Source organism: Hylobates moloch, unplaced genomic scaffold (genome assembly GCF_009828535.3).
Source record: "Hylobates moloch isolate HMO894 unplaced genomic scaffold, HMol_V3 SCAFFOLD_7, whole genome shotgun sequence".
In the NCBI taxonomy this organism is placed as follows: domain Eukaryota; kingdom Metazoa; phylum Chordata; class Mammalia; order Primates; family Hylobatidae; genus Hylobates; species Hylobates moloch.
Genome location: NW_026652282.1, coordinates 28,607,065 through 28,633,892, shown reverse-complemented (window position 1 = coordinate 28,633,892; position 26,828 = coordinate 28,607,065). Strand labels below are relative to the sequence as shown.

The 26,828-nt window shown below is 36.0% G+C and overlaps 1 protein-coding gene across 1 annotated transcript in view; it reads left to right on the top strand.

Moving 5' to 3' along the window:
• DMD (dystrophin) overlaps positions 1-26,828 on the top strand; it is a 2,251,240-nt gene that overhangs the window by 1,384,429 nt on the left and 839,983 nt on the right. Inside the window, exons 44-45 of the mRNA XM_032756167.2 lie at positions 16,888-17,035; positions 19,382-19,531. Coding sequence (XP_032612058.2) covers positions 16,888-17,035; positions 19,382-19,531 — 298 coding nt within the window. The remainder of the gene's footprint in view (positions 1-16,887; positions 17,036-19,381; positions 19,532-26,828) is intronic.

Below are 26,828 nucleotides of genomic sequence, written 5' to 3'. Positions count from 1 at the left end.
CCACTTTTTGATGGGGTTGTTTGTTTTTTTCTTGTAAATTTGTTTAGTTCAGTGTAGATTCTGGATAATTGCCCTTTGTCAGATGAGTAGGTTGCAAAAATTTTCTCCCATTCTGTAGGTTGCCTGTTCACTCTGATGGTAGTTTCTTTTGCTGCGCAGAAACTCTTTAGTTGAATTAGATCCCATTTGCCAATTCTGGCTTTTGTTGCCATTGCTTTTGGTGTTTTAGACATGAAGTCCTTGCCCATGCCTATGTCCTGAATGGTATTGCCTAGGTTTTCTTCTAGGGTTTTTATGGTTTCAGGTCTAACATGTAAGTCTTTAATCCATCTTGAATTAATTTTTGTATAAGGTGTAAGGAAGGGATCCAGTTTCAGCTTTCTGCAAATGGCTAGCCAGTTTTCCCCGCACCATTTATTAAACAGGGAATCCTTTCCCCATTGCTTGTTTTTGTCAGGTTTGTCAAAGATCAGATAGTTGTAGATATGCGGCTTTATTTCTGAGGGCTCTGTTCTGTTCCATTGGTCTATATCTCTGTTTTGGTACCAGTACCATCCTGTTTTGGTTATTGTAGCCTTGTAGTATAGTTTGAAGTCAGGCAGTGTGATGCCTCCAGCTTCGTTCTTTTGGCTTAGGATTGACTTGGCAATGCGGGCTCTTTTTTGGTTGCATATGAACTTTAAAGTAGTTTTTTTTTTCCAATTCTATGAAGAAAGTCATTTGTAGCTTGATGGGGATGGCATTGAATCTGTAAATTACCTTGGGCAGTATGGCCATTTTCATGATATTGATTCTTCCAACCCATGAGCATGGAATGTTCTTCCATTTGTTTGTATCCTCTTTTATTTCATTGAGCAGTGGTTTGTAGTTCTCCTTGAAGAGGTCCTTCACATCCCTTGTAAGTTGGATTCCTAGGTATTTTATTCTCTTTGAAGCAATTGTGAATGGGAGTTCACTCATGATTTGGCTCTCTGTTTGTCTGTTGTTGGTGTATAAGAATGCTTGTGATTTTTGCACATTGATTTTGTATCCTGAGACTTTGTTGAAGTTGCCTATCAGCTTAAGGAGATTTTGGGCTGAGACGATGGGGTGTTCTAGATATACAATCATGTCATCTGCAAACAGGGACATTTTGACTTCCTCTTTTCCTAATTGAATACCCTTTATTTCCTTCTCCTGCCTGATTGCCCTGGCCAGAACTTCCAACCCTACGTTGAATAGGAGTGATGAGAGAGGGCATCCCTGTCTTGTGGTCTTAAGTGTTCCTACCATAAGAAAAGAAGGAGAAGGAGAAAGTGAAGAAGAAGAAAGAAAAAATGAAGGGGCCTGAGCATACTTTTGGAGTTGATGCATATACTTGTTACCTTGATTATGGGGGGGGGGGGGGTTTCATGGTTGTATGCTTATGTCCCAATTCATCACATCGTATGCAGATGCTCCTCACCTTAGGATGGGGTTATGTCTTGATAAACCCATAATAAATTGAAAATGTTATGAGTCAAAAGTACATTTTCAATTAATGATATTTTCAATTTACAGTGAGTATATCCAGATATAACCCCATCTTCAGTCCAGGATTATACTAAATGTATATCGCTTTTGCACCATGTTGGACTTCAAAATTGTAAGTCGAACCATCGTAGTAAGTTGGGGAAGATCTGTTTGTTAATTATGAACCCTTCATGTACATCTTAAATACTTAATAAAGCTGTTAAATGAAAATTAAAAGTTGACTGGGCACATGGCTCATGCCTATAATCTCAGTGCTTTGGGAGGCCAAGTCAAGAGGATTGCTTGAGGCCAGGAGTTCAAGACCAGCTTGGGCACATAGCAACATTACATCTCTACATAAAATTAAAAATTTTGCTGACTGTGGTGGTGCAAGCCTGTAGTCCTAGATACTCGGGAGGCTGAGTTGGGATGATTTCTTGAGCCCAGGAGTTCAAGGTTACAGTGAGCTATAATCATGCTACCACACTCCAGGAGACCCTGTCTCAAAATAAATAAATAGAAGTTTTAAAAGATATTGGTATCTCAGCATTCCTCATTATCCACTGTATTTAAGGTTTAGCTATTTATGCTTGATGCTTGACAAGGTAATCTTACTTTTCTCCCTGATATTGGTATGTTGCAAATTTACTATATATATGACACAAATTTATATATGCAATATTTTCTAGTTAATGGCCTTTTGTTTTACTCTCATTTTCATTATGCTTTGCCTTTTAAGTCATATAGGAAATAAATTATGTGGCATTTTCTTAACAACTATTAATTCAGGAGAATGGGAACATAATTCTCTCATATATTCAGCTGGAAAGTAATGTTGGTCAGCTCCCAGTGGAGAAAAAGAAATTCCCTTCAGTTTTCACAAACATACAGAGAAATTTTCTCCTAAATGCTATGTCAGTCTGCCGTATGTCCTATTGATCTAAGAACCAGAAAACATGTATTTTAGTTTACACTGCCTTGACTCTATTGTACGTGGCTAGGTCTGTTTAAAAAACAAATCCTCGGAGATACCCTTTGGATTCTAGTATTTTTAAATGTATGCTTAGCTAAGTGAAGTGGAGTACTTCATGGGTCAAAACCAATCTTCAGTAGTCTATTAGGTAGACTCCCTAAGTTCATCTGTACCTCGTACCAAATTTTTAATGAATTTAGTAATTCACATGGATGTAAAATAAATAATACACTAATAAAGTTCATGCAGAATCAAATTTTAATGCCCAGAGATAATGTAGCATAAGATATTACCTGTCCATTTCTCTGGACTTATCTCCTGCAACTCTCCATTTTTCTCTCTAAACTTTAGCCACACTGGTCTAATTTCATTTCCTCTGAATTGCTAAGTATTTTTCTACCTTGATAAAAGCTAATTCCTTTGCGTTGTACCATCTGTATTCCGGCTGATATTTACATAGTTTTCAGGGCTCAATTTCGATGTTACTTACTCAGAGGGACTCACTGTTGCAACCACCACACCCTTTTCAATCTAAGTAAGATCCACTGCTCTTCTTAGAAACAGGTTATATTCCAAATGACTATAAGTGTTTTTGTTCTTAGACCATATGTCTCCATTCAAAAGACCAATAGATATTCAGTTAAGCCCTTTGAGAAAGGAGGACCTTGATTATTATTGTTATTATTACTTCTTTTCTGTGTTTTCCCAGGACTGTCAACAAGTTTGCTTTGCTTTGGTACTCACGACACATAATGAGATTAATAATGTTTAAAAACATTTCAAAAATACACACAGAGGAGACACATCTTAGTCTAAAGTTAGACATGATACTAAAAACTATAATAACTGTAGCTGACCAGTGACCGCATTTATTCATGGAAAGTAAAATTTGATGCATATTTGCCTTTAGGAGCAACATATCTATGAAATTTCTGAAAGTGAAAGTTTGTAAAAAAAAAAAAAAAGAGTACTCTCTTAACAATTTTATTTTTTTCTTTATATATGTATGGTTTGCGTTAAACTCTTCTGTATGATTAGTGGTTTAATGTTGGTATCACACATGACACCATGAGCTATGTGTATGGACTGGCTCTGTTTTGTTCACTCCTGAATATCCAGCAAAAATAGTATAGTGCCTGGCCCTTAGTAGATGTGTAATAAATGTTTGGTGAATGCATAGCTACATTTCAATGCTTATCGCATTTTAATCCCAGCTACTCGGAGGCTGAGGCAGGAGAATCGTTTGAACCCAGGAGGTGGAGGTTGCTGTGAGCCAAGATCGCGCCACTGCACCCCAGCCTGGGTGACAGAGCGAGACTCCATCTCAACAAATAAAAAATTTTTAAAAAAGAAACCCATTCGTGTATCTGTATCACTGACTAGCCTGTCAACATTTTGTTAACTACCTCATCAAGTAGCAAAATCGGTACCTGGTGTGTGGTAGATGCTCAAATATTTGTTGATAAAATACAGTAAATTAATGACAGGCAAGCTTGCCTCAGTGAAATACAATCTGTAAGTGAGCGGTATGTATATCATTTGAAGGTGCCCTACTTAGCCTAGCATATCACAGAGATTCCCAGTAAATATTTAGGCAGTTCATTAACTCTAAAAGTTGGCCCTCATAGTCATTGGCCTACATATTCACCTTCCTCTGTCTCTAATAAATTCATTGGCAAATTTCTGAACTCCAGCTGGAATGTTTGTGGTGGATTTCTTCATACCTAATGGATTATTTCAATTTTCGTTTTATATTGTATTATTTACTTGTCTGAGGTCTTTATAGTGACAAACTCGATGTGCATGATGAGCTGTCATTACTTATGCCAGGTGACAAGGACATACTATTTTTCTCCAAAAAAAAATTATCTTGGCCAGGCGCGGTGGCTGACGCCTGTAATCCTAGCACTTTGGGAGGCTGAGGTGGGCAGATCACGAGGTCAAGAGATCGAGACCATCCTGGTGAACATGGTGAAACCCTGTCTCTACTAAAAAAAGAAAAAAACAAAACAAAAGCCAGGAGTGGTGGCGGGCGCCCATAGTCCCAGCTACTCCGGAGGCTGAAACAGAAGAATTGCTTGAAGCCGGGAGGCGGAGGTTGCAGTAAGCCAAGATCGCACCACTGCACTCCAGCCTGGTGACACAGTGAGACTCTGTCTCAAAAAAAAAAAAAAAAAAGTGATAATTGTTCAAAATATTTACTTATTAATTCATTTTAAGATTGCATGTTGAAATAAAAAATAAATTCTTACTTTTTAAACCATCTTTTCTACAACAGAAACAATATAGTGAGAAGAGTGATCTTGTTTTACATTTTTGCAAATCTCTTTAAAAGTTAGCTTAAGAGAAGGCAGCTGGTTCTTATATCTGTTTCTGCATTGAATGTGCTATCATATCTTGCATCATGTAGCCTCTGAAAAACTCATAAGAGAATGAGAGAGGAAAAAGTCAAATAACATCTTAGTTTTATTATGAAAATAATTTGGACCTCACAGAACCGCTGCATGGGTCTCAGGGACTCCCAGGGGTCCCCAGAACATTTAAGGAAATACTGTTTAAGGGAATATAACTATTTTTGTACCTCCTGTGGCTATATTCTTTTAAAGAATAGTAACCTCTGTTTCTGAGGAACTTAGCTGCAATTATGTGCAGAGTTTAAATAAATGAAACGGAAATACCCTTTGCCTTTCTGCTTGAGGATGAAAGTGATGATCAAAATGTTCCCTTTTCTCTCTCTCTCTTTCTCTCTCTCTGGGGAACTTCTGGTTTCCTTCTCTATATAATGTATTCATATTCCACTGGAAACATACATAGTTTGAGGAAATAGATGACATTTTTTCTGGGGGTAGAAAGAATTACTACCACGAGGAATTCAAAATACAGACACAGTAATAAAAATCACCATAAAGCCCAGAGGGGAAAAAAACCTGAGTAACAAAAAAGGAGGTGAAATTATAAAACTGAGTAACAAAAAAGGAGGTGAAATTATAAAACTGAGTAACAAAAGAGGAGGAGAAATTATAAAATAAATGATAAAGTTGGTTGTGGGTTAGGAAGAAAGAGAAAAATAAAGAAAGAAACTGTCATAATGTAAATGCCAAGACAAGAAAAGTGAGGCAGAGGCATAGGTCTTTTGACTGTTTTCCACGTTTCCTTCTAAGGTAAGTAGATATAGTTTCTCATAGTTGGAAATGTTCGTAAATTTAAACAGAATTAATGTTTATAATCAGATGCAATGTCTAGTTTTTCTCCTTGTCCTGTGAAATAATAATTGTGTAAGGTGCTCATGATTGTTTCAAGGGGTGAGGAGTAGTTCTAATTATCATAGACATTTTCATGACTTCACGTACCACTGGTTTATAAAGATTATACCAATTTTCTTATATCAGAATTCTCATATCTTTAATTCCCTAGTAGATGTCTAAGAAAGAGATTTATCACATAGCAGATGGTGGTAAACTTGAGTAAAGTGCCAGATAATAAATGTTTTTGGCTTTGTGGGCCATTCAATCTTTGCTGCAACTACTCAACTTTGCTATTGTAGCATGAAAGTAATCATAGACAATATGTAAATGAATGAGTGTAGCTCTGTTCCAGTAAAACTTTATTTACAAAAACAGATGGTGAGCACAATTTGGTTCATGAGCCATAGTTTACAAACACTTGCTATATAGCTTTCCCTGGTTGAATTTCGTTAATTTTATACAGAACCTGCCTCCCATACACACACACTTTGCTCTTCATGGAAAATCTCCCCAGACTACTATGAATAATGTTATTACTTGGAGATGTACAATTAAGATGATGTCATTAGGAGATTATTAATATAGGAACTAAGCAAATACTGTATGCTAAGTACTGAGGATAGGGTGTGATCACAATAGATAGAAAATCTGCAATAGTTTGATGAACATGGGAAATTGCAGTATTTCCTGTGATGGAAACATTATGATGGGCTATGGGACTACATAACAGGACCTATGACCTATACCTGGGTTAGGGATGTCTAATTCATCAAGGAAAGCTTTGTAGAGGAAGTGATGTCTAACCTGAGATTGGAAAGGTCAACCTGGAGCTACCTAGATGAAGATGTCTGGAAGGACGTCCCAGGCAGAGGGAACGTTGTGTGATAAATCCTCATATGGATATAGTGCTGGATTTTAAGGAAGAGTAAGTTGTTCCATGAACTGTACATTGCAAAGAAAGATGAAGAAATAGAAGTAGCGACCAGATCACAAAGGGCTTTTTGACCCATGTTAGAGAAATTATATTTTATCCCATTGGCACTAGGAAGTTGTTGAGTATATGAGGACACGATCAGCAACATATTTTAGAAAGAGGTCTTATTCTGAAATGTAAAGAATAGATAAGAAGGAGACAAGGTAGGAGGCACAAGCTAATTAGAAAGCGGTCTCAGTGAGGCTGTTAGAAATCAGAACAGAATGGCTATTATTAAAAAGTCAAAAAACAACACATGCTGGTGAGGCTTCAGAGAAAAGGGAAATGCTTATACACTGTTAATGGGAATGTAAATGAGTTTAGGCACTGTGGAGAGCAGTTCGAAAATTTCTCAAAGAACTTAAAAGAGAGCTGCCATTCAACCCAGCAATCTCATTACTTGGTGTATATTTAAAAGAACACAAATCTTTCTACCAAAAAGACACATGTGCTCACATGTTCATTGCAGCACTATACAGTAACAAAGACATGGAATCAACCTAGGTGCCCACCAGTGGTGGATTGAATAAAATAAATGTGGTATACGTACACCATGGAATACTACACAGTCATAAAAAGAATAAAATCACGTCCTTTGTAGGAACATGGATGGAGCTGGAGGTCATTATCCTAAGTGAATTAATACAGGAACAGAAAATCGAAGATAGTTAGAAGCTAAACATTGGGTACTCATTATAAAGATGAAAACAATAGACACTGGGGGCTACTAGAAGGGGGAGGAAGGAGAGGAGCAAGGGTTGTAAAACTACCTATTGGCTACTATGTTCACTACCTGTGTGGTGGGATCATTTTTACCCTAAACCTTGGCATCACACAACATTCTCAGGTAACAAACCTGTACGTATACCACCTGGATCAAAAATAAAAGTTGAAATCAGAATGAGAAGGAGAGAAGGAGACAGTGACAGGAGGATGGAGAGAAGTGGGCAGGTTCAAGAGAGATTTCTCAAGTGGACTTATGAGTACATGCTTATTGATACACACTCTGGGAGTGAGGGAGAGAGAAGAATCAAGGATGACTTCCAGATTTTCAGCTTAAAAAACTGGGAGCTGGTGGAGTCATCCATTGAACTTGACAGAGGAGCACGTTTAGGCAGGAAGATGATGGTGTTTGAATGTCTGCGAAGGGAAAAACTGAACTGGGATTGAAATCAGAAAAAACGGTTTGAAGTCACACCCTCTTAACTGCATTTTGTATCAGATGGTAATGGCTTTGTGACGGGCTTTACTGGTAGGTGATGTAACTCTGCCTCTGACAGATGAAGATCCAAAGCATCCTCAGATTTTCCCGAAGCCTGTTTCAGCAAGTGTGTAGACAGCACACACAAAAATCTGGGGGGAAGTCCTAGGGCTCAGTTAGTTGATTTGATCCATTAAAGTAGCATTGGAGAACACAGTTCAATCTGAGATTTCCCAAACATATTACTCTATAATTTATTTTTATCCAAAAACTGAATTCGATGTGGGATAGGGATTATAAAAGCCTTGAGATTCTAGATAGAATCTCTGAATAGAAGGCTTTTGGGCCACATCTAGTACTCTCCTTTCCTCTCTCCATTTCGGAACTTCTTGTTCACTTCTTCGTTGTTTTAGGGACCTTCTTACTACACACCTGCCTCAAGGCCTTTGTACTTGCTTTCTCTGCTTAGGGCGTTCTTTCCCACAATATTTGCATGGCTTCCTCCCTCACTTCTTTATTTCTATATCACCTATCTTTATTAAAGCTGCCATAAAAAAAACCCCACACCTCAGTGGCTTAACATAATAGAAACTTTGCGTTCATGCAAACTTTACAAAAGTTTTCTGGTCAACAAGTAGCTTTCCTCCAAATGGTGAATCAGGGGGACCCAGGGTACTTCGCTTTTGTGGCTCTGATGTCTTTAACATATGGATTTCAAAATCACTGTGCTCTTGTACATTAGAATGAAAAAGAATAAGAAATATTACATATGTGGCGTTGGTTAGTGGAGGTGGGGTCATGAGCCAGGCTTCATATTCATGAGCATCACTTTTGCTCACACTCCACTGGCTCGAACTCAGTCATGTAGCCAAACTAATGGCAATGGAGACTGGGAAATGACAGCTGGCTGCACAATTAAGAGAAATGAGTAAACTTGTCTAATGAGCAGCTAGCCAGTCCCTACCATGAGGACTTTGCTCAAATGTCTCCTTCTCCATGGAGCCTTCTATGATCACCCTTTATAAAATCACAACTCCTCCCCATCTTCCCCTCAATATTTCCATCCCTTTTTCATACTTCATTTTTTTCCTCTGTAGCACTTACTATATCACAATCTATAGATTTTACTTCTTTATCTTGTTTATTGTCTGCCTCCCCTTCCTCCCAATCGGATGTAAGGTCCATGAGGCAGGGATTGCTGCCGATATTCACGGCCATATCACTGGACACTAGTAGACCCTGGATAAATGGCTGTTGCATTGTGATTACATATATGCTTCACCTAGAAGTAGTCTCATCTGGTGGCACATTTATTCATAGATTGACATTAATTCTCTATTGTTTTTTTTCCCAGCAAAATTTGTCAAGGTAGTTTGTCAGTAGGGAGAAATAAAGTTGTCAGGTGGCTCATCAAAATTTCAATTTTGAGTAGTCCCCCTGTGTACTCATAATGTTTTATAAATACTTTTATCTATGTAAGCACATGGGCTTAGACACAATTCTAGGATTAAAATAGAAAGCTCTGTATCCATATTTTCTCTTTTTCGTACCTCCTTTTATGTTCTCTACCATTATTTTGAGTGCTGTTAGTGAAGCACTAGGCTAAATCTTGGGTTTCTGCTAAAAAAAATTTAGTCCTCACAACCACACTGTAAAGTGTTTATTGTTCTAATTTTAAGATGAGGAAACTGAGGGCTAAAGAGATTAAGTAACTCGCCCATGTTCACGTACTCAGCTGATAACTGGCAGCATTTACATTTGGACTTACTTTCCATACAGATATTCGCATTGCTAAGCTTCAGGTTTTCCCTCATCATTTTCCACATCTACTCAAAGGTTGCTAATCATTTCCTTAATAGTGAGGCATAAATGACTGAGAAATCTTGATATATTATCCCCCTCAGGAGCACTTCATTCTGACAAGACACAAACTTTAGGGAAAATGAACAAATGTCTAATTGGTACAACTCAGGCACCAACCAGGTATGGTAGACATGTTGGCTTAAAAATAAAGTTGATGCTTGGGTTCTGATTCTGATAATGACCTACAGAGGGTATGGCCTGAAGAAGTTACTAGGTGTGCCTAGAAATCAATGTTTTGTTTTGGTTTTCCCTCGGGAAGGGTCAACTTATACTTGAATCCTTCTGAAGTTTCTCAAATTAAAAGACGGTCATTTATTTTACTTCAATCAAAACAACAAAGTACTGTCTGGGAAAGATGTATTGCCTTGACTTATTCTCAATTTATGCTTATTTTGCAGGCTTGTAGAAGTAACCTGATAGAGGAGGGCAAAAACACACACACACAGACACACACACACTGGGAGAAAATAAATTTAACACATTTTAGGGATTGACTTTGGTTGTATGACATCACAATTGCAAGAGTTGGATGCCATTGTAAACAACCTATGGAAAGAATACTGTTAAAAGTAACTCATTAAGTGGTTACATGGTGTAGCTCATGGACATATGGCACAGAAAAAAGATAAAGCTGTCTTTGCATAACATAAAACTGTATTCTGTTATATAAATGTGTGCCTGTGGCTTGGAATAAAATTCCTAGTGAAACATTACTTCTAGATTCAGCAGTACTATACCTCAGGCCACATGGATGTAAGTAAAAATGATGCTCTCTGGAAAACAGAGTTAGGCAACAAGTGCATCCGTGAGGATGCAAATTTCAATGTTGAAGGTGCCTGTGAAGAATTTGAACAAAATTGTTGCATTAAATATGAATGAAGAAGTGTGATCTAATGATATAATATTTTGTACTATATAATTTTAAAGTAGTACACACAATCAAATTAATGAATTAAACATTATATGTAAACAGGTGATAATTATATCTCCATTTTCTAAAGTTTCTATGTTAAAGGTGATCAAAAAGCTTGGAGAGAGGGACTTCTTATTTGGAAAATGGGATAGTCACCTTTGGATATATGATGTGTAAATCTCTAGAACTTCGATTTCTTCATTGAAAGCGTATAAAAGGCAATCCAAAGGATGTATGGAATATTAAAAGAGTACAACTGTGAAACTATCTAGCACTTTTCCTGAAACACTTGTTAGATCCCCTCACCAAAATCATGCCATGTGATTTGGCAGTCTATTCCTCTAACCGTAAGAGTAGTCCTACAGAAAATGTTCATTAAGAGTTAATGTTAAATTCATTGAATTTAGCAACACATGAGTAGCGCTTCCTTTCTGATTATGCAAATCTCTCACCATCGTAATACGTGCTTCCTTTAATTTCATTAGGAACATTTGTAATGTAAATGGTAACAGAGCCAATAATTCAAACAGAAGCCATTCTTTTTTTTTAAAAAAAAAAGCTAAATGTCTAAATGTATTGAAATGCTTCTAAAAGTAAAATATTTAGCACTTATTTGCAGATGGGTAATGTTAAATATTCATTATTATTACTACCACTTGTCTGAATAAATCCTACCATAAGCATTAAGCAAGTAGGTAAACAAAGAAATAACACTTCATGTGATGAATGCCAATATAAAGCACGTTTAAACTGTTCTGTCAAGAGAAAAGCCTGGAAATGCTAACTGTGTTTCTTTGCTTTTCTGCAATCATCTGAATACATAAATTCAAATTGCAGCTTTTAAAACTTCAAATCGAGGCTTTTGAAATTTCAGAAAACACATGCGCTTGGAAAAGCAGATTATAACAAGGTCCCTGTGGGATTTTGTCACCATCTTTTTTATATTTCAAAGTATAAAAAAATCTAGATAAGAAATGACTACCGAATGTTTTCATATTTAAAAGATGCTGTATTTTTTTAAAAATTAAATCACTGGAAAAAAAGTTTTCCACAAATATCGTGTAAAAAGAAAGATAGCAAAAAGCTTAGCCAAAGCTTTTACTGTTTAAGTGATGATTTATTCTGAGAGTCCTTAAGAGTTTTCTAAATTAGTATATGGTTAATATCCATAAAATCATACGCAAGATGCTGTCTTTCAAATTGATGCTGAAGGTTAATTATAAAATGTACTTAATTATTTATAGTGCACCGTTGAGTCCCAGATACTCTGTGTCCAAAAACACTGTAAATACAGAAAATTTAGCAGAATTATATTGGAAAGGCAGTAATTCTTCACAAATTAACTTATTGATATAATGCAATCCCATTTAAAAATTTTCAGTGAGAATTGTTTTATAATTTGACTGAATGATACATTACATAAGTTAGAATAACTAAAGTGGGAGAGTGGGTTAACCTACCAGAAATTAAATATATTTTAAAGCTGCAATAATTGACATAGTGCATTACTGTCACAAAAATCTACAGTAGATCAACAAGCAGAAACTTAAAATATCATGAAGAATGCACCACAAATCAATTCAGAAGAGATGGTGCTGGGGGGAAAATATCAATTTCTGAAAAACTCTTCAAGGTTAGAAACAACACTATATAAATTTAAGATGGATTAAATATTTGGTTGTTCTTTTTTAACAAATGAAAGTGTAAGAATCAAGAATAAATGAGAATATCTGAACAATGGTAAAATGGCCACAATTTTAAGGATACTATCAATGAACATAATATCAAAGAAATAAACTGTTAAATTTTATTTAGAAAAAACTACTAAAAGGCAAAAAGGAAGCTGGAAACATAGTCTCAATCTATGTTTCAGATAATGTGAAAAGAGCTCTTAAAAATAGGAAAACACAGGATAAATGGGCAACAGACATTGCAGATAATCGACAGTAGAAACTAAATAAATGGCAAACATGTACACCCATACGACATTTTCAACTTTCCTATTAATAGAATACTTAAAATATCTATGGCAAGCTTTTTATTTGTTTTATCGGTATATAAATTATAATGCTCAATAGTGGTAAAAGTGTAGTGAGACAAGTATTTTCTAACTGTTGGTGGGAGTTTATGAGTGTTCTGAGTACCAGCCTTGACAGAAATTCAACAATGTGTATCTAAATCCTTAGGATTCCCATTGTTAACTTTTCATTCTTATTCCAGCAGCTATATGATTCAAAATGTATAAACAAATGTGTTTATTGTAGGGTTATTCATTATAGTAAAAAATGAAAGCAAACAAAATTCCTAATAACACAATAATGGTGAAATACAGGGTACCTCTATATATCTTATTACTAGGATCTTAAAAAATCAACTTTTTAAAGCGTAACTAATGACCTGAAGAGACATATAGTAGAATAATAAATGAAGAAAATAAGCATACAATATAGAGTTTGAACCCAGTAATACATATAAATCTCAACTATAATGAATAAGCACAACATCTCTCCTCTTTGCTGGATATTCTTGATAGAAAAAGTACGCAAGTAAATAATTTGAGACATATTTGAAAAGAGGGGAGTGTTTGATTTAGAATTTTCTAAACTTGAGGGTTATTATTATTTTTTTGGTTTGATATTACTTTTTCCTGCTCCTTAAATTTTTGTTTGTTTTGGGGGTTTGAGGTTTTCTTTTCCTTAAACGTGTCTGTTTCTAGATGAAAGTTGAAAATGTTTAAAAGCCTTGCCAATGTGTCTAGGTTTTTCAAATGTAATCAGATTTTAGCAAGATTTTACTTAACTAAAAGTATTCAGAACACTATGCAAAATCATCTGGAGTCAAATAGTAATGGCGGCAATGATTCGCAGAGTAGAAAGAGAGAGAGAAAAAGATGAGATAGACCCTCAAAATGTAGACCCAAGGGATTAAATCAGCTTGGAACATTTAAACAAATAAAGGATGCCTATACTATACTAGACGTTTTCTTCTTCCACAATTGATTCTAAGGTCAGAATCTGAGGGGAAATGGTGCTATTCCACATTCTAAAACAAACTGCCAGCAATCGAGACCAGCCACTTCCCCATAGGGTTTACGCTAAAGCAACAGGGATACTATCTCTATTCCAAGCAATTTCCGATCTCCTCTGTGCTCCATGTCCCAGGCAAGATTAAAAAGACTCAGATAGGAAGGGGTAGTAAGCTTTGCGGGGAGTGCAGTTTGTAGTAAGGGACAATGCCTTCTCTTTCATGTCTCTGAGTCAGAAATAGAGACTTCGAGGGAATCACTGAGAGTAAGTATGTAGACTCCAAGAAGGAAAAAGCATCCTCTCACTTCACTGAATGTTTCGCATCTGCAGACCTCCTACACAGGCCTGTGTAGCTTTTGGAGAGGCCAGAAGAGCACCGTAGGCATTCCTTTGGCTTTCCATGCCTGAGCACATAGAGTAGAAGTGGAGGAGGGACCGTAAGGTTAACCATACATAAGAAATCAACAAAAGGATGTGAAATTGACTTTTCCTATTTTTCAATTTAAATAAGAGAATCGTCAATGATTAAAATTCACAAAATGAAGAAAGAATGGACTCAGAAAATAACAAACATGAAATGTTAATTATTAGTTCAAAAGTTAGTTTACCGTGTTTTCTCCGCCAACTGATTGCTAATGACTAACGTCCTTATTTCCAGCTTTCCTCTCTCCCCTGAGCTCCAGATCTCTTGATTTTTTAAACTAGTAGTTTCCCCAAAATATATGAGACAACAAAATATACTCTCAGCTGAAGTAAATAGCATTCATCTTCCCAGTCAGATAAGGTAGAAGTACTTCTAGATCAGATGTTATATTTGGGATAGGTTAAAAAGAGACCCTGGTCCCAGTGTCCCAGGAATGAACAGTGGATGTGCTTATTTCACATTGCATGCCTGTAACAAAATATCTCATGTACCCTACAAATACATACACTTACTATGTCCCTACGAAAATTAAAAACAATAAATCATAAATATTTGTAAAATAAGTGAATAAATGTATAAATGCATTTAAAAGAGAATAGACAGAGGGGAGAATGTAACTTTACACGTCCCAGAACAGACTTTGAACAGGCTCTTATCATATAGGAAAACTGAATATATGCAAGCATGAGTCCAATAACCAGATTCTGATTTACAGAATGATTGTAACTGTCGTTCTCTCAAGGCCCTGTCTTTGAACAGGCTGTGTCTTATTCCTGCAACATGCTGATCTATGTTCATGCTTCAAGACTCAGATCATTATCTTCTCTGGGACGTCTCCCAAGCACTGCCCCAGAAATAACTTCTCCTCCTATAATACTTAATCATAATCCTTGGCTTACACGCTTGTTTCTTCTCATTGACTATGAAATCCTCAAGACAAGGTATAGAACATATATATCATCTTTAATCCTAATGCCCAGTCGAGTTCTTAGAAGGTAGTAAGCTCCCAATGCACATTTGTTAATTTGAAGCAAACAAAAAAAATAGCTAATCATTCAAAAAACTGAATTATCACAAATGTCCATCTAAAGTACTATATTTACACAATTAAATGCTATACAGCCAGGTTAATGAACAGACTAAAATTATATGCAACATGGATTATCGTAAACATAATTTTGAATGAAAAAGGCAAGACACAAAGGAGTATAAAGCCATATAATTCCATTTTCATAATATTCAGTACCGGCAAAATAAACAAAGTTGACAGGGTACTGGTTATACTTGGAGGTGGTGACTGCAAAGGGGTAAGAGGAGATCTCTGAGATTCTGATAATATTCTATTTCCTTCTCTGGTTGTACAGTGTGTTCAATTTTTAAAACACTATTGAGCTATACAGTTAAATTGTGCAGTGTCCTGTACGTATATTATACTTCAATTAAAAGCTTCCATGGAAGCTCTACATAGTTCCCAAAAGACAACAAAACAAAAAATTTTCAACTATTTTAAGCACAAACAATTTTGTTCAGCTGTCTTACAATCGAATATGTAAGAATAAATTTATGGCTCATTAGCATAGAGTATATGCATTTTCATAATTAAAACTTCCACGAGTACAACATATGTTAAGTATTTTAAATCAGTTTTTCTCTTTCCTCAAATAAGGTTGTGAGTCATAATTTGGAAAACAGTTTAGCATGTAATAATTTAGCGTTTTATTTTAAACCAAGCTGAAGCCACATAGAGCAGAGCTGCCCAACTGAGCCCCCTATCCAAATCCTTGACCCACAGAATAAGGAGCAGATAAAATGGCTGCTGCTTAAACAAAACAGAAACCTTGTTTATATTTTTGTCCTATAATTTTCCATAAGTATACTTTAATTAAATATTTTAAAACTTGTAACTTTAGGTTATATACTTACTTTAGTTGGTTCTCAACCAGGGACAATTTTGTCCCCACCCCCAACCCCCCAGCATATTTGGCAATGCCTTGAAACATATTTGGTAGTCACAGCTCAGGGGCGAGGTGTTACTACTGGTATCCAGTGTGTACAACAGGCCAGGGATACTGCTAAATACGCTACAATGCAGAGGATAGCCGCTCACAGCAAAGAATTTTCCTAACTTAAATGTTAGTAATGCTAAAGTTGAGAAACCTTGCTCAGATATAATGACATAATGTTGTTAGAGTTTTTATTTTATTCATTTTATGTATGTATGTATGTATGTATGTATGTATGCATGTATGTATGTATTTGAGATGGAGTCTTTCTCTGTTGCCCAGGGTGGAGCGCAGTGGCGCGATCTCGGCTTACTGCAGCCTCTGCCTTCCACGTTCCAGTGATTCTCCTGCCTCAGCCTCCCTAGTAGCTGGAATTACAGGCACCTGCCACCAAGCCTGGCAAATTTTTGTATTTTTAGTAGAGATGGGGTTTCGCCATATTTGCCAGACTGGTCGCAAACTCATGACCTCAAGTGATCCGCCCACATCAGCCTCCCTAAGTGCTAGGAGTACAGGCATGAGACGCTGTGCCTGGCCAGGAATTTTTGAATCAGAATTTTTCTTGATCAATTTTAATCTCTTATCATTTAGAGATTCTTGAAATATTGAAATTACTTTGTTCAAAGTGAATGAGTTTTCTTAAATTATGTATTGTTAACATCTTTTAAATTGCTTGTTTTTAAATTGCTTGCCATGTTTGTTTCCCAGTTGGCATTAAAAAATAGTTTGAGAAATATGTTGGAAAAAAATAACAATTTTATTCTTCTTTCTCCAGGCTAGACGAACAAAAGAATATCTTGTCAGAATTTCAAAGAGATTTAAATGAATTTGTTTTGTGGTTGGAGGAAGCAGATAACATTGCTAGTATCCCACTTGAACCTGGAAATGAGCAGCAACTAAAAGAAAAGCTTGAGCAAGTCAAGGTAATTTTATTTTCTCAAATCCCCCAGGGCCTGCTTGTATAAAGAAGTATATAAATCTATTTTTAATTTAATCACTGGTTTTCTGCCCATTAGGTTATTTATAGTTCCTTGCTAAAGTGTTTTTCTCACAACTTTATTTTTTCTTAACCCTGCAGTTCTCAACCAGTGCACATAAGAACATATGTATATATATGTGTGTGTGTGTATTTATATATATAAATATATATAAATACACACACACACATATTGCATCTATACATCTACACATACAGATGTATAGATTCAATACATCTAAATGTATATAATTCACAGTTTTTCTCTTTAATTCGAAATTAATTTTAGATTTACTTGAGAACTTCACAACTTCAAATAATTTTAAAAACTGAAGACCAGATTGTGGAATCATAAAATCTAAATCTAAATGGGAATCACTTTTTTAATCTGTCCTGGTTACCTACCTGGAGATTTGAGAAGAGTCTTTATAAAGAAGAATGCATTTTCTTAGGGAAGATCTGGATTGCCAAATCAGTCTCACTACTTCAGCCTCTAATTAAAGGCATTATATTCCCCAGAAGCAATGTTTTTGTTTTAGCTTATTTGTCTGGGGGTGTGGGACGTGGTGTTGGTTCACATTCCATTTGGTTGAACAGACATCCAGCTTATTCCACTGGCTTTTCATGTCTTCCTACTGTGATGTCTGCTTATTACTGATTACTTCCCTTGGCTGACTGACATGCTGTGATTGTGCAATTGGATTAACTTTCATGGTTTTAGTTTTAGGAAAGCAACTCTTTTGGATCTATTTCATTTTAATTGTCAAACAGAAGGTGAAAGGGGAAGAGAAATTAATATTTAATCATTCCCTGTTATGTGCCAAGTATTAGATACATTTACAGCCACTATTTTATTCAATCTTCATATCAAATTTTGACAATGGTTGCTATTATCCTCATTTTACAAGGTCACATAATCAAAGGGAAATGAAATTGGTCCTTTATCAATGATTCAGTTGGTTTACACATGTAAATTAGAGTCTAATGTCAAACGTTTATTTCTGTGAAACAAGAGATTTACACCTGAGCAAGAAATAAAGTATAAAACAAATGGCGTAATTCTATGAGCAAATATGGAGCACTGACTATACATCAGATGTTTTACTAGGTACTTGAGATTCAAAAACAGAAAAGAGTGGGAATCGTTTGAAGATGGTTATACCTTAGAACAATGAACTCAGACTTTCCTTGGAAATTTATCTTTCCTAAATGTATTGAGTGTCATATATAGTAATATAATTGATAATTCATTTGATACATCTTTAGTGGCATTTTCTTATTAATTAATATGCATGATTCTATTTGCTCCTGAAAGAATGTAGATCAGTGCTTTCAAATAGAACTTCTGTGATGATGAAAATATTCTGCATCATCCATTTTTGTAACAACTAGCTATTTGTGCCTTTTGAATGCCTGGAGAGTTGGTAGTGTGACTGAGGAACTCGAGATTTTATTTTAGTGAATTTTGATTAACTTAAATGTTAATAGTGTTGTATGGCTAATGGCTACTGTAGCAGACACGGGAACTTTAGATGACAAAAACGAAGTGTTAACATCATGGTGGTTTTGGAGGTCTTGGGAAAGGGCATACACTATGTGATGGAGAATTAGTTAGAGAAATTTAGGGATATGGAGTAAAAAACGAGGACTCCAGAATGAAACTACCCAAATTTGAACCACACCTTTGTTGCTTGCTAGATTTGTGTCCTGGGAGCTGATATTTAACCTCTTTGTCTCAGTTTCCTTCCATATAAAATGAAGATAGTAGGATCTACCTGATATAATTATTATAATATGAAGCTAAACTAAGATAATAAATGTGAAAAGGTCAGCGCAGTGCCTGGCACTGTGTATATTGAGAGTAAATACTCTCAATGTCAGTTACCTCTAAAGATGATAATGCAATTTCTCAGCGGCAAGCTACGGTATGCTGTGGCATGCTATGATACCCAAGAGGCTGATGAATTTATTCCCATTGTTCTATTTCTGATAGAGATAGGTTTTCAGACACTAACTTTATTTGGAGTGTTGCTTTACCATCTCACATTTTTCTCTTAAAAAATTTATGAGGGATAATATAATCATTTATTTTCTACAAAGATTTATCTACTGGGGAGTGAGTGTTTCAGTCAATCAGCTCTGTGCTCAGATAGAAAACTGTTGGTATTTGAGGTACCACTGGGCCCTCGGTCAAGTCGCTTCATTTTGATAGACTAATCAATAGAAGCGAAGACAAGGTAGTTGGAATTGTGCTGTAATTCATTTTAAACGTTGTTGCATTTGTCTGTTTCAGTTACTGGTGGAAGAGTTGCCCCTGCGCCAGGGAATTCTAAAACAATTAAATGAAACTGGAGGACCCGTGCTTATAAGTGCTCCCATAAGCCCAGAAGAGCAAGATAAACTGGAAAATAAGCTCAAGCAGACAAATCTCCAGTGGATAAAGGTTAGACATTAACCATCTCTTCTGTCACATGTGTTAAATGTTGCAAGTATTTGTATGTATTTTGTTTCCTGGGTGCTTCATTTTGGTCGGGGAGGAGGCTGGTATGTGGATTGTTGTTTTGTTTTGTTTTTTAACCTGACCGTTTGCCTTGGCTATGTGTTTTGTTGCGGCTAGCAAAAATGATGATGGTGAATGGCTTTACATTAATGACCAAATGCCAAAATTTATACCATAATTTTTTGCATAAATTATTCTGAAGAATCAGACTGAAGAAATGGTGAAGTATTTAATTCAGTGGCCAGGCATGTACTGACAGTATTTAAGCTGAAAGGACATGGTCTGGTTCTAGTTAAACAAGTGTCATAAATCAAAATTAATTATTCACACCTGTAGTATAGACTTAATAATTAATGTACACTAACGTTCTCCACAAGTTTATTTACTTATCTACTTATTTATTAACTTGTGAGTTTTCATCTTTCCACCTTGAATACTATATAAATCTAATATTAATAGTATTTATTAAATTAATGCATATTTTATATAAAGCAAGCGGTACATATGAATTAATAGTAAAAAGCAACATCAATTGATCTGGCACTATTTATTCAAAGATAATCGTTTCCCCACTGTATTGTCATGGCATCTTTATCATAAATCAAGATAACTTGTATGTATGAATCTGCTTCTGGATTCTGTATCCTCTTTCATTTGATTGAATCTGTACTTTAACCGTACTTCACTGGCTTAATTACAATCTTTTTGTTAAAACAATTCTACCGAGCTATAATTCACATACCATTAAACTCATTTAAGGTGAACAATTCAATCGTATTTCGGTATTACTTTTTTTAAGGTGTGATAAAATATATAAAATAAAAAATTGTCATTTTAGTCATTTTATGTGTCTAGTTCAGTGGCATTTATTACAACCATCACCACAATTTATCCCCCACCCCAACTTTTTTTTTTCTTTTTTGGAGACAGAGTCTCGCTGTGTCACTCAGGCTGCAGTGCAGTGCTGCGATCTCGGCTCACTGCAACTTCCGCCTCCCAGGTTCAAGTGATTCTCCTGCCTCAGCCTCCCTAGTAGCTGGAATTACAGGCACCTGCCACCATGCCCAGCTAATTTTTTGTATTTTTAGTAGAGATGGGGTTTTGCCATGTTGGCCAGGCTGGTCTCAAACTCCTGACCTCAGGTGATCCACCCACCTTGGACTCCAAAAGTCTTGGGATTACAGCGTGAGCCACCACGCCCAGCCTCCAAAATTTTTTATTGCTCCAACCAGACAGTCTGTAACCATTGAGCAATAGTTCCCCTTTCTCTGTCTTCCCATCTGCTAGTAGCCTCTGGACTACTTTCTGTTTCTATGAATTTGGCTATTCTAGATCTTTTATGTAATTGGAATTATATATTTGCCACTTTGTGTCTGCCTTACTTCCCTCAGCATAATGTTTTCAAGGTTCATCTATGTTGTAGCATGTGTCAGAACTTCGTTCCTTTTTGTGACTGAATAATATCCCATCGTATGTATATATGCAATCATTTTATTTAAACATTTTGGATCTGGTTGTGTAAACCTTCCACTTTCTTCTTCCTGTTCAAGATTGCCTTGGCTACTTTTGGTTCTTTGAATAAATTTTAGAACGATATTGTCTATTTTTACATAAAGCCTTCCAGGATATTGATTGAAGTTTTGTGAATCTGGAGCTCAATTAACATCTTTACAATACTGAGTCATCTAATTTGTGAACATTTTGAATTGTGTCAGGTTATTTATTATATTTTTTAAATTGATGATGCTGACATTCTAATAACAGATCATTTACACGACTGATAAAATATTTAGGAACTAAAGTAAGTACCAATTTTATGACATTAATACCATAATGTGCGCTTAAGTCTCTGTAATTCAAGCAAGTAGTTATTTGAAAAAAAAAAATCCCTTCTTGGTTTCTACCTTTAATGATTGCAAAAACATCTGTGTAAAGATACAAACTTTTATGTACGTAGGGAAGGTGGTGTGCCAGCAATTAAAGTTTATAGCTACATAACAATACAAATGAAATCATCCCTCATAAAAAGAGAACAAGGGGGAAGGATACCCAAAATGTTCTATAATATCTCAGTACATCTTATGACAAAAAGAAAAACAAAAATTATAACTGTAGGCAATATGAGAGAACTATCTAAAATATACAATAGCAGCTTTGTGGATTGTGAAAGAGCCAAGGTTTTATGTGTTCTGCAACAGAATAAAAAATCAAATTTTTATGATAGACAATTAAAACTGAGGTTACAAACACCATCATGTATAGACTTATATTACTACAACATCCATAATATCTGTTTCCTATGCCAAAATTATAATTTTAATGCAATGTCTTTGCCATTAAATGCCACAGGATTTGGAATTTTATTCATTAGTCATATTAAAATTATTTAATCATCTTTTCTCCATCCATATGCCTCTGTATCCCTGTTAGTTTAGATTTAGGGATAGAAAGCAAATGATCAGTACCAGATTTAGTTAAATAACGCAAGTTTTTTTAAAAGTAAAAGAAAATGGCTTATAACACTGACAGACAGTCTTGATCTTCATTAAATCTCAAGCTCTTACTTATTACAGGAGGGTAGAAATAAAGCCGACCCCCTCCCTGTGTTCTCCAGCCCCACCCTTCATCCAAAGTTTAGAGTGGGTGATATAATTGGAACTAGTGGGTCATAGTTACTGCAACATGAATATGTCAATTCCTTAGTACATAGTATCTCCAAATATATCCTAATATCATAATCAGTTGGCAGGTGACTTTCTCCACAGCTAACTCTAATATGCTGCATTCTGCACATTGAGCCAACTGACCACTTACTTTTGTACCTTTATTTTATTTTTTTATTTATTTTTTGAGACAGAGTCTCACTTTGTCACCCAGGCTGCAGTGCAGTGGCACGATCTTGGCTCATTGCAACCCCCACCTCCCGGGTTCAAGCGATTCTTCTGCCTCAGCCTCTCGAGTAGCTGGGACTACAGGTGCGCACCACCACACCCAACTAATTTTTGTATTTTTAGTAGAGATGGGGGTTTCACCATGTTGGCCAGGCTGGTCTTGAACTCCTGACCTCATGATCTGCTCACTTCAGCCTCCCAAAGTGCTGGGATTACAGGCGTGAGCCACCATGCCCGGCCTGTACCTTTATGTTTAATTACTGAAGAGAGAAAACAGCAGGTGAAGATAATATTTCTTTAAAGGAGTGGTGGACCGTATAATGAGTTCATTGCAAAAGCGTGTTACCTTGCCTTGGCCTGGGTAGCTTCTCTTTAAGCCGAAATGGAAAGGGTTGCTTTAAACTGAATATAGCCATTAGTGTAAATTTATGGGTACCTTCATACAATGAAGGCTCATGAAATGATATCCTCATTCTTGTCTAATACATAACTTGACCTTTTACAGTCTTTAACAATAAGACCCATAAGAGCCACAAAGTGGGGATGTTATTAAAGCTAGCCTCTGTGTTCCTCTGTCTGATCATCTCATTCTATGATCTTCACCCACACTTCTGACTCAGGTGTTTTTAATATTTATCCCTCTTCATATTTCTTTGTATTTTCTCTGAACATGCATGTGGGTGTAGGAGGCTCTCTCGCCATCATCATCACCACTCTCTTCCTCTATGTTGCTCACTGTTATGCTAATTTTCATCTATGAATTGACACCTTACTATATTTATTAGGAATCTTCTTCTTGTTTTTTTGAGACAGAGTTTTGCTCTGTCGCCCAGGCTGGAGTGCAATGGCGCGATCTCGACTCACTGCAACCTCTGTCTCCTGGGTTCAAGCGATTCTCCTGCCTCAGCCTCCCGAGGAGCTGGGATTACAGGCATGCACCACCACACCTGGCTAATTTTTGTATTTTAAGTAGAGACGGGGTTTCACCATGTTGATCAGGCTGGTCTTAAACTCCCGACCTCAGGTGATCCGCCCACCTTGGCCTCCCAAATTGCTGATATTAAAGGCGTGAGCCACCGCACCTGGCCATGATTCTACTTTGCTATTTGCATATTTGCCACTCTTTTTCTGCCCCAGTGGTTTATGTAACACATTCTCTTCTACTGTCCTTCCCTGACCCCTTTAATCCCAGTTTCATCTCCTTTCATATCTTTTTACTTTGTATCCCCTTTCCTCATTCTTCATTGCTCTTTGTACATGTTATATGTGGGTATTTTTTTAACTACCCATTTATTTAAAACCAAAATATGCTTTATCATTCTTTATTTTTGAATCATATTGTATGCTTCCTTAATTTAAAAGGTGAAAAGATGGAACATTCATTTTGCAGGCTCAGGATTATTTAGGTAGAAGGAGCCTCATGAAACTAAATCATTTTCACAGCTTCTAGATTAGAACACTGAGTCCTAGAAAGGTTGTATGACTTATTTGAGACCATGTAGCTCTCTATTTAAATATAAAAGTGATTCCAAAATAAAGAGTAGGGGTTTTAACATTTGGTGAAGCTCAAGTGATTTTTATGTGGATAATATCCTAGAAAAAAAGAAAAAATATGGATTCCCATTTCATTCCATTGCTCCTTTAAATATTAAAATGGGGATTTATTTTCTTTTAAAAAAACTATATGAGTTTTTGCTTTGGTTTTTGCCCTTTTTGAGAACTAGATGCTATGTTTTAAAATTACTTTCTAGAACCTTCTCTGCTGTGGAACATTTACAATTGTGTAATATAGCCAAACATGTTTATGTTGTTTCAGAATTAGTTAAAGTCCTACTATTTTTAATGTCAAGGAATTTTACAGGTGGTGTATGTTATGCATTCCTATTCGTTTTAATAAATATGTTTTCATTTTGTTAAATAAGTTTAAATTTTTCATCGTATTTTACATGTAATTTACTATCTACACATAAAATACCATTTACAAATATACTGTTTTTATGTAAATAGTAAATTACTATTTGAATTTGTTACTGCCCAGACAGTATAAAATGGTGCACATAAAGAAAAAAGCATTTTGGAAAACAATGAAGAAATTTTGCTGAAAAGTGAATTTTAGTTAAGTGCATCTTTAAAAATCTTATTCACTTTACCGAGGAAAAAGGTAGGTTTACAAATATAACATATATAACAAACCTTTAATATGGGAATAATTTTTGTAATATTGATAATAGTACAGGTATTATTTTCAAAAAATCACAAAATAAAAATTATGAAAGTAAAAATATAGTGCAACTCCTAGCACAAACTATCTTCCACAATATACAGTTGGCTGTATCTAAATTGCCAGAAATCTGGTTCATTTTGTATTAACCTCTAATCATGTTGCTTGTAAATATGTATTTGAGGAGTAAACATTTTAGATTTATTTTCATTTGTATAAGGTAAATGAATGTTTAGTCTTCTTCCAGACATATTTGCTATGTAATGACAGTCATTATTAGTCATCAGTATAAATGTGAATAGCAAAAAGGAGAAAATTAAATAAAGCTAGAGCTTGGCTTTCCCACTCCTTGCTCAAAAATGGACACTTTGTCCAATCAATTTCCTATCACCAGATGATGATTAATAGATTGTTCTAATAGTTACCATTCAGTCCTGCCCTTAATGTGATTTTTTTTCAACCAAAGAATAGAATCTTCACTGGCGTTGTTACCGTATTGACTGGTATTTATGGAACCCTGAAAAAAAAAATGCGGTAAAATATATAGTAGGAAGGATAATAATCATTATAGGAAATCATTTCTCTAACTGGAAGTCATAGCAGGGACCAGATAGTTCCACTGGAGCTTTTATGTGCTCGTGATTTTCTCCCTTAAAGTGTATTTGTAACACAGTTCACATAGTTTTTAATTTTATAAATCTGTGTGCTAAAGCGCTATTACATAAGAAAACGGGCCAGACGCGGTGGCTCATGCCTGTAATCCCAGCACTTTGGGCGGCCCAGGCGGGCGGATCACAATGTCAGGAGATCGAGACCATCCTGGCCAACATGGTGAAACCCCGTCTCTACTGAAAATACAAAAATTAGCTGAGCGTGGTTGCGTGTGTCTTTAATCCCAGCTACTCGGGAGGCTGAGGCAGGAGAATCGCTTGAAGCAGGGAGTAGGAGGTTGCAGTGAGCCAAGATCATGCCACTACACTGCAGCCTGGCGACAGAGCAAGACTCTGTCTCAAAAAAAAAAAAAAAAAGAGTTTTCACCTATTTATTGGGCATATTGTGTGATAGTTCCCAGAAACCCCATTATCTTGGATGTTTTCTTTATGTAAGTTCCTGGAAATCCATTATTTGGATGTTTTCTATGTAGTTAATAATTACAGCAAAGCCGTAATTAAATTATTTATTCAACAGCTATCTAATGAAGGACTACTATGTGCCACATTCTGTTCTAAGCATATCATAATCACTTCCCACCCTTCCCTTATTTAAAGGACATGCATAATTTTATAGGGCTTGGCATTATAAATATTCATATCTCTAATTTATAGTTGCTAAACAGTTTGAGGCTGAGGGTTGGGGGAAGGGAGTAGTAATTTAAAGTTTATAATGTAAGCATCCTTGACTTCGCCTCCTGTAATTTCACACTGACATGAGGTTTATTACTAGGTTGTGTGTCATGAGTACATCTCAATTTGCTCTGACAGTTCTGGTTTTTGCCTGTTATCCTATCATAATTTTTAATAGCTCCCTCTTTCATTGTCATAAGTATTCCACTTTAGAAGGTAAAATATATAGAGAGGGTCACTCTAGTTATGAGAACAAACATCAGGCTTTTAGAGCTAGGCTTGGTCCAGTGCTCAATAACTATTATTATCATTATTGCTTTTGTTCTTAGCAGCAGCATGGTCCTTGTCATCGTCATCTACCTTCCTAATACTTTAGTTAAGCTGAGAATTTCGGCCTATCCAAGAAATCTGATTGCCATTATTACCGAATTAATCACTCTTTAATGAGAATAGTATATAAGAATACGCGATATTTAACTTTCTAAATTATGGAAATGTTACGCTGTGTATGGAAAACTCTTTCTAACCGTATTTTTTCTCTACTCTCAAATCATAACAATCGTCAACACAGAAGAAGACTTTTATGACCAAATTCGTGGGGTTTTTTCCCCATACACCAAACAGCAGACACCAGCTGGGTGTCTCTAATTCAGTTCTGACACTATCCACCCAGAGGTAGTGTCAGATCCCATAGAATGAGGGCTCAGTCCCGAGGTCTGCCTCCTCTGCACTCCCCCAACACACACACACACACACACACACACACACACACACACACACACACA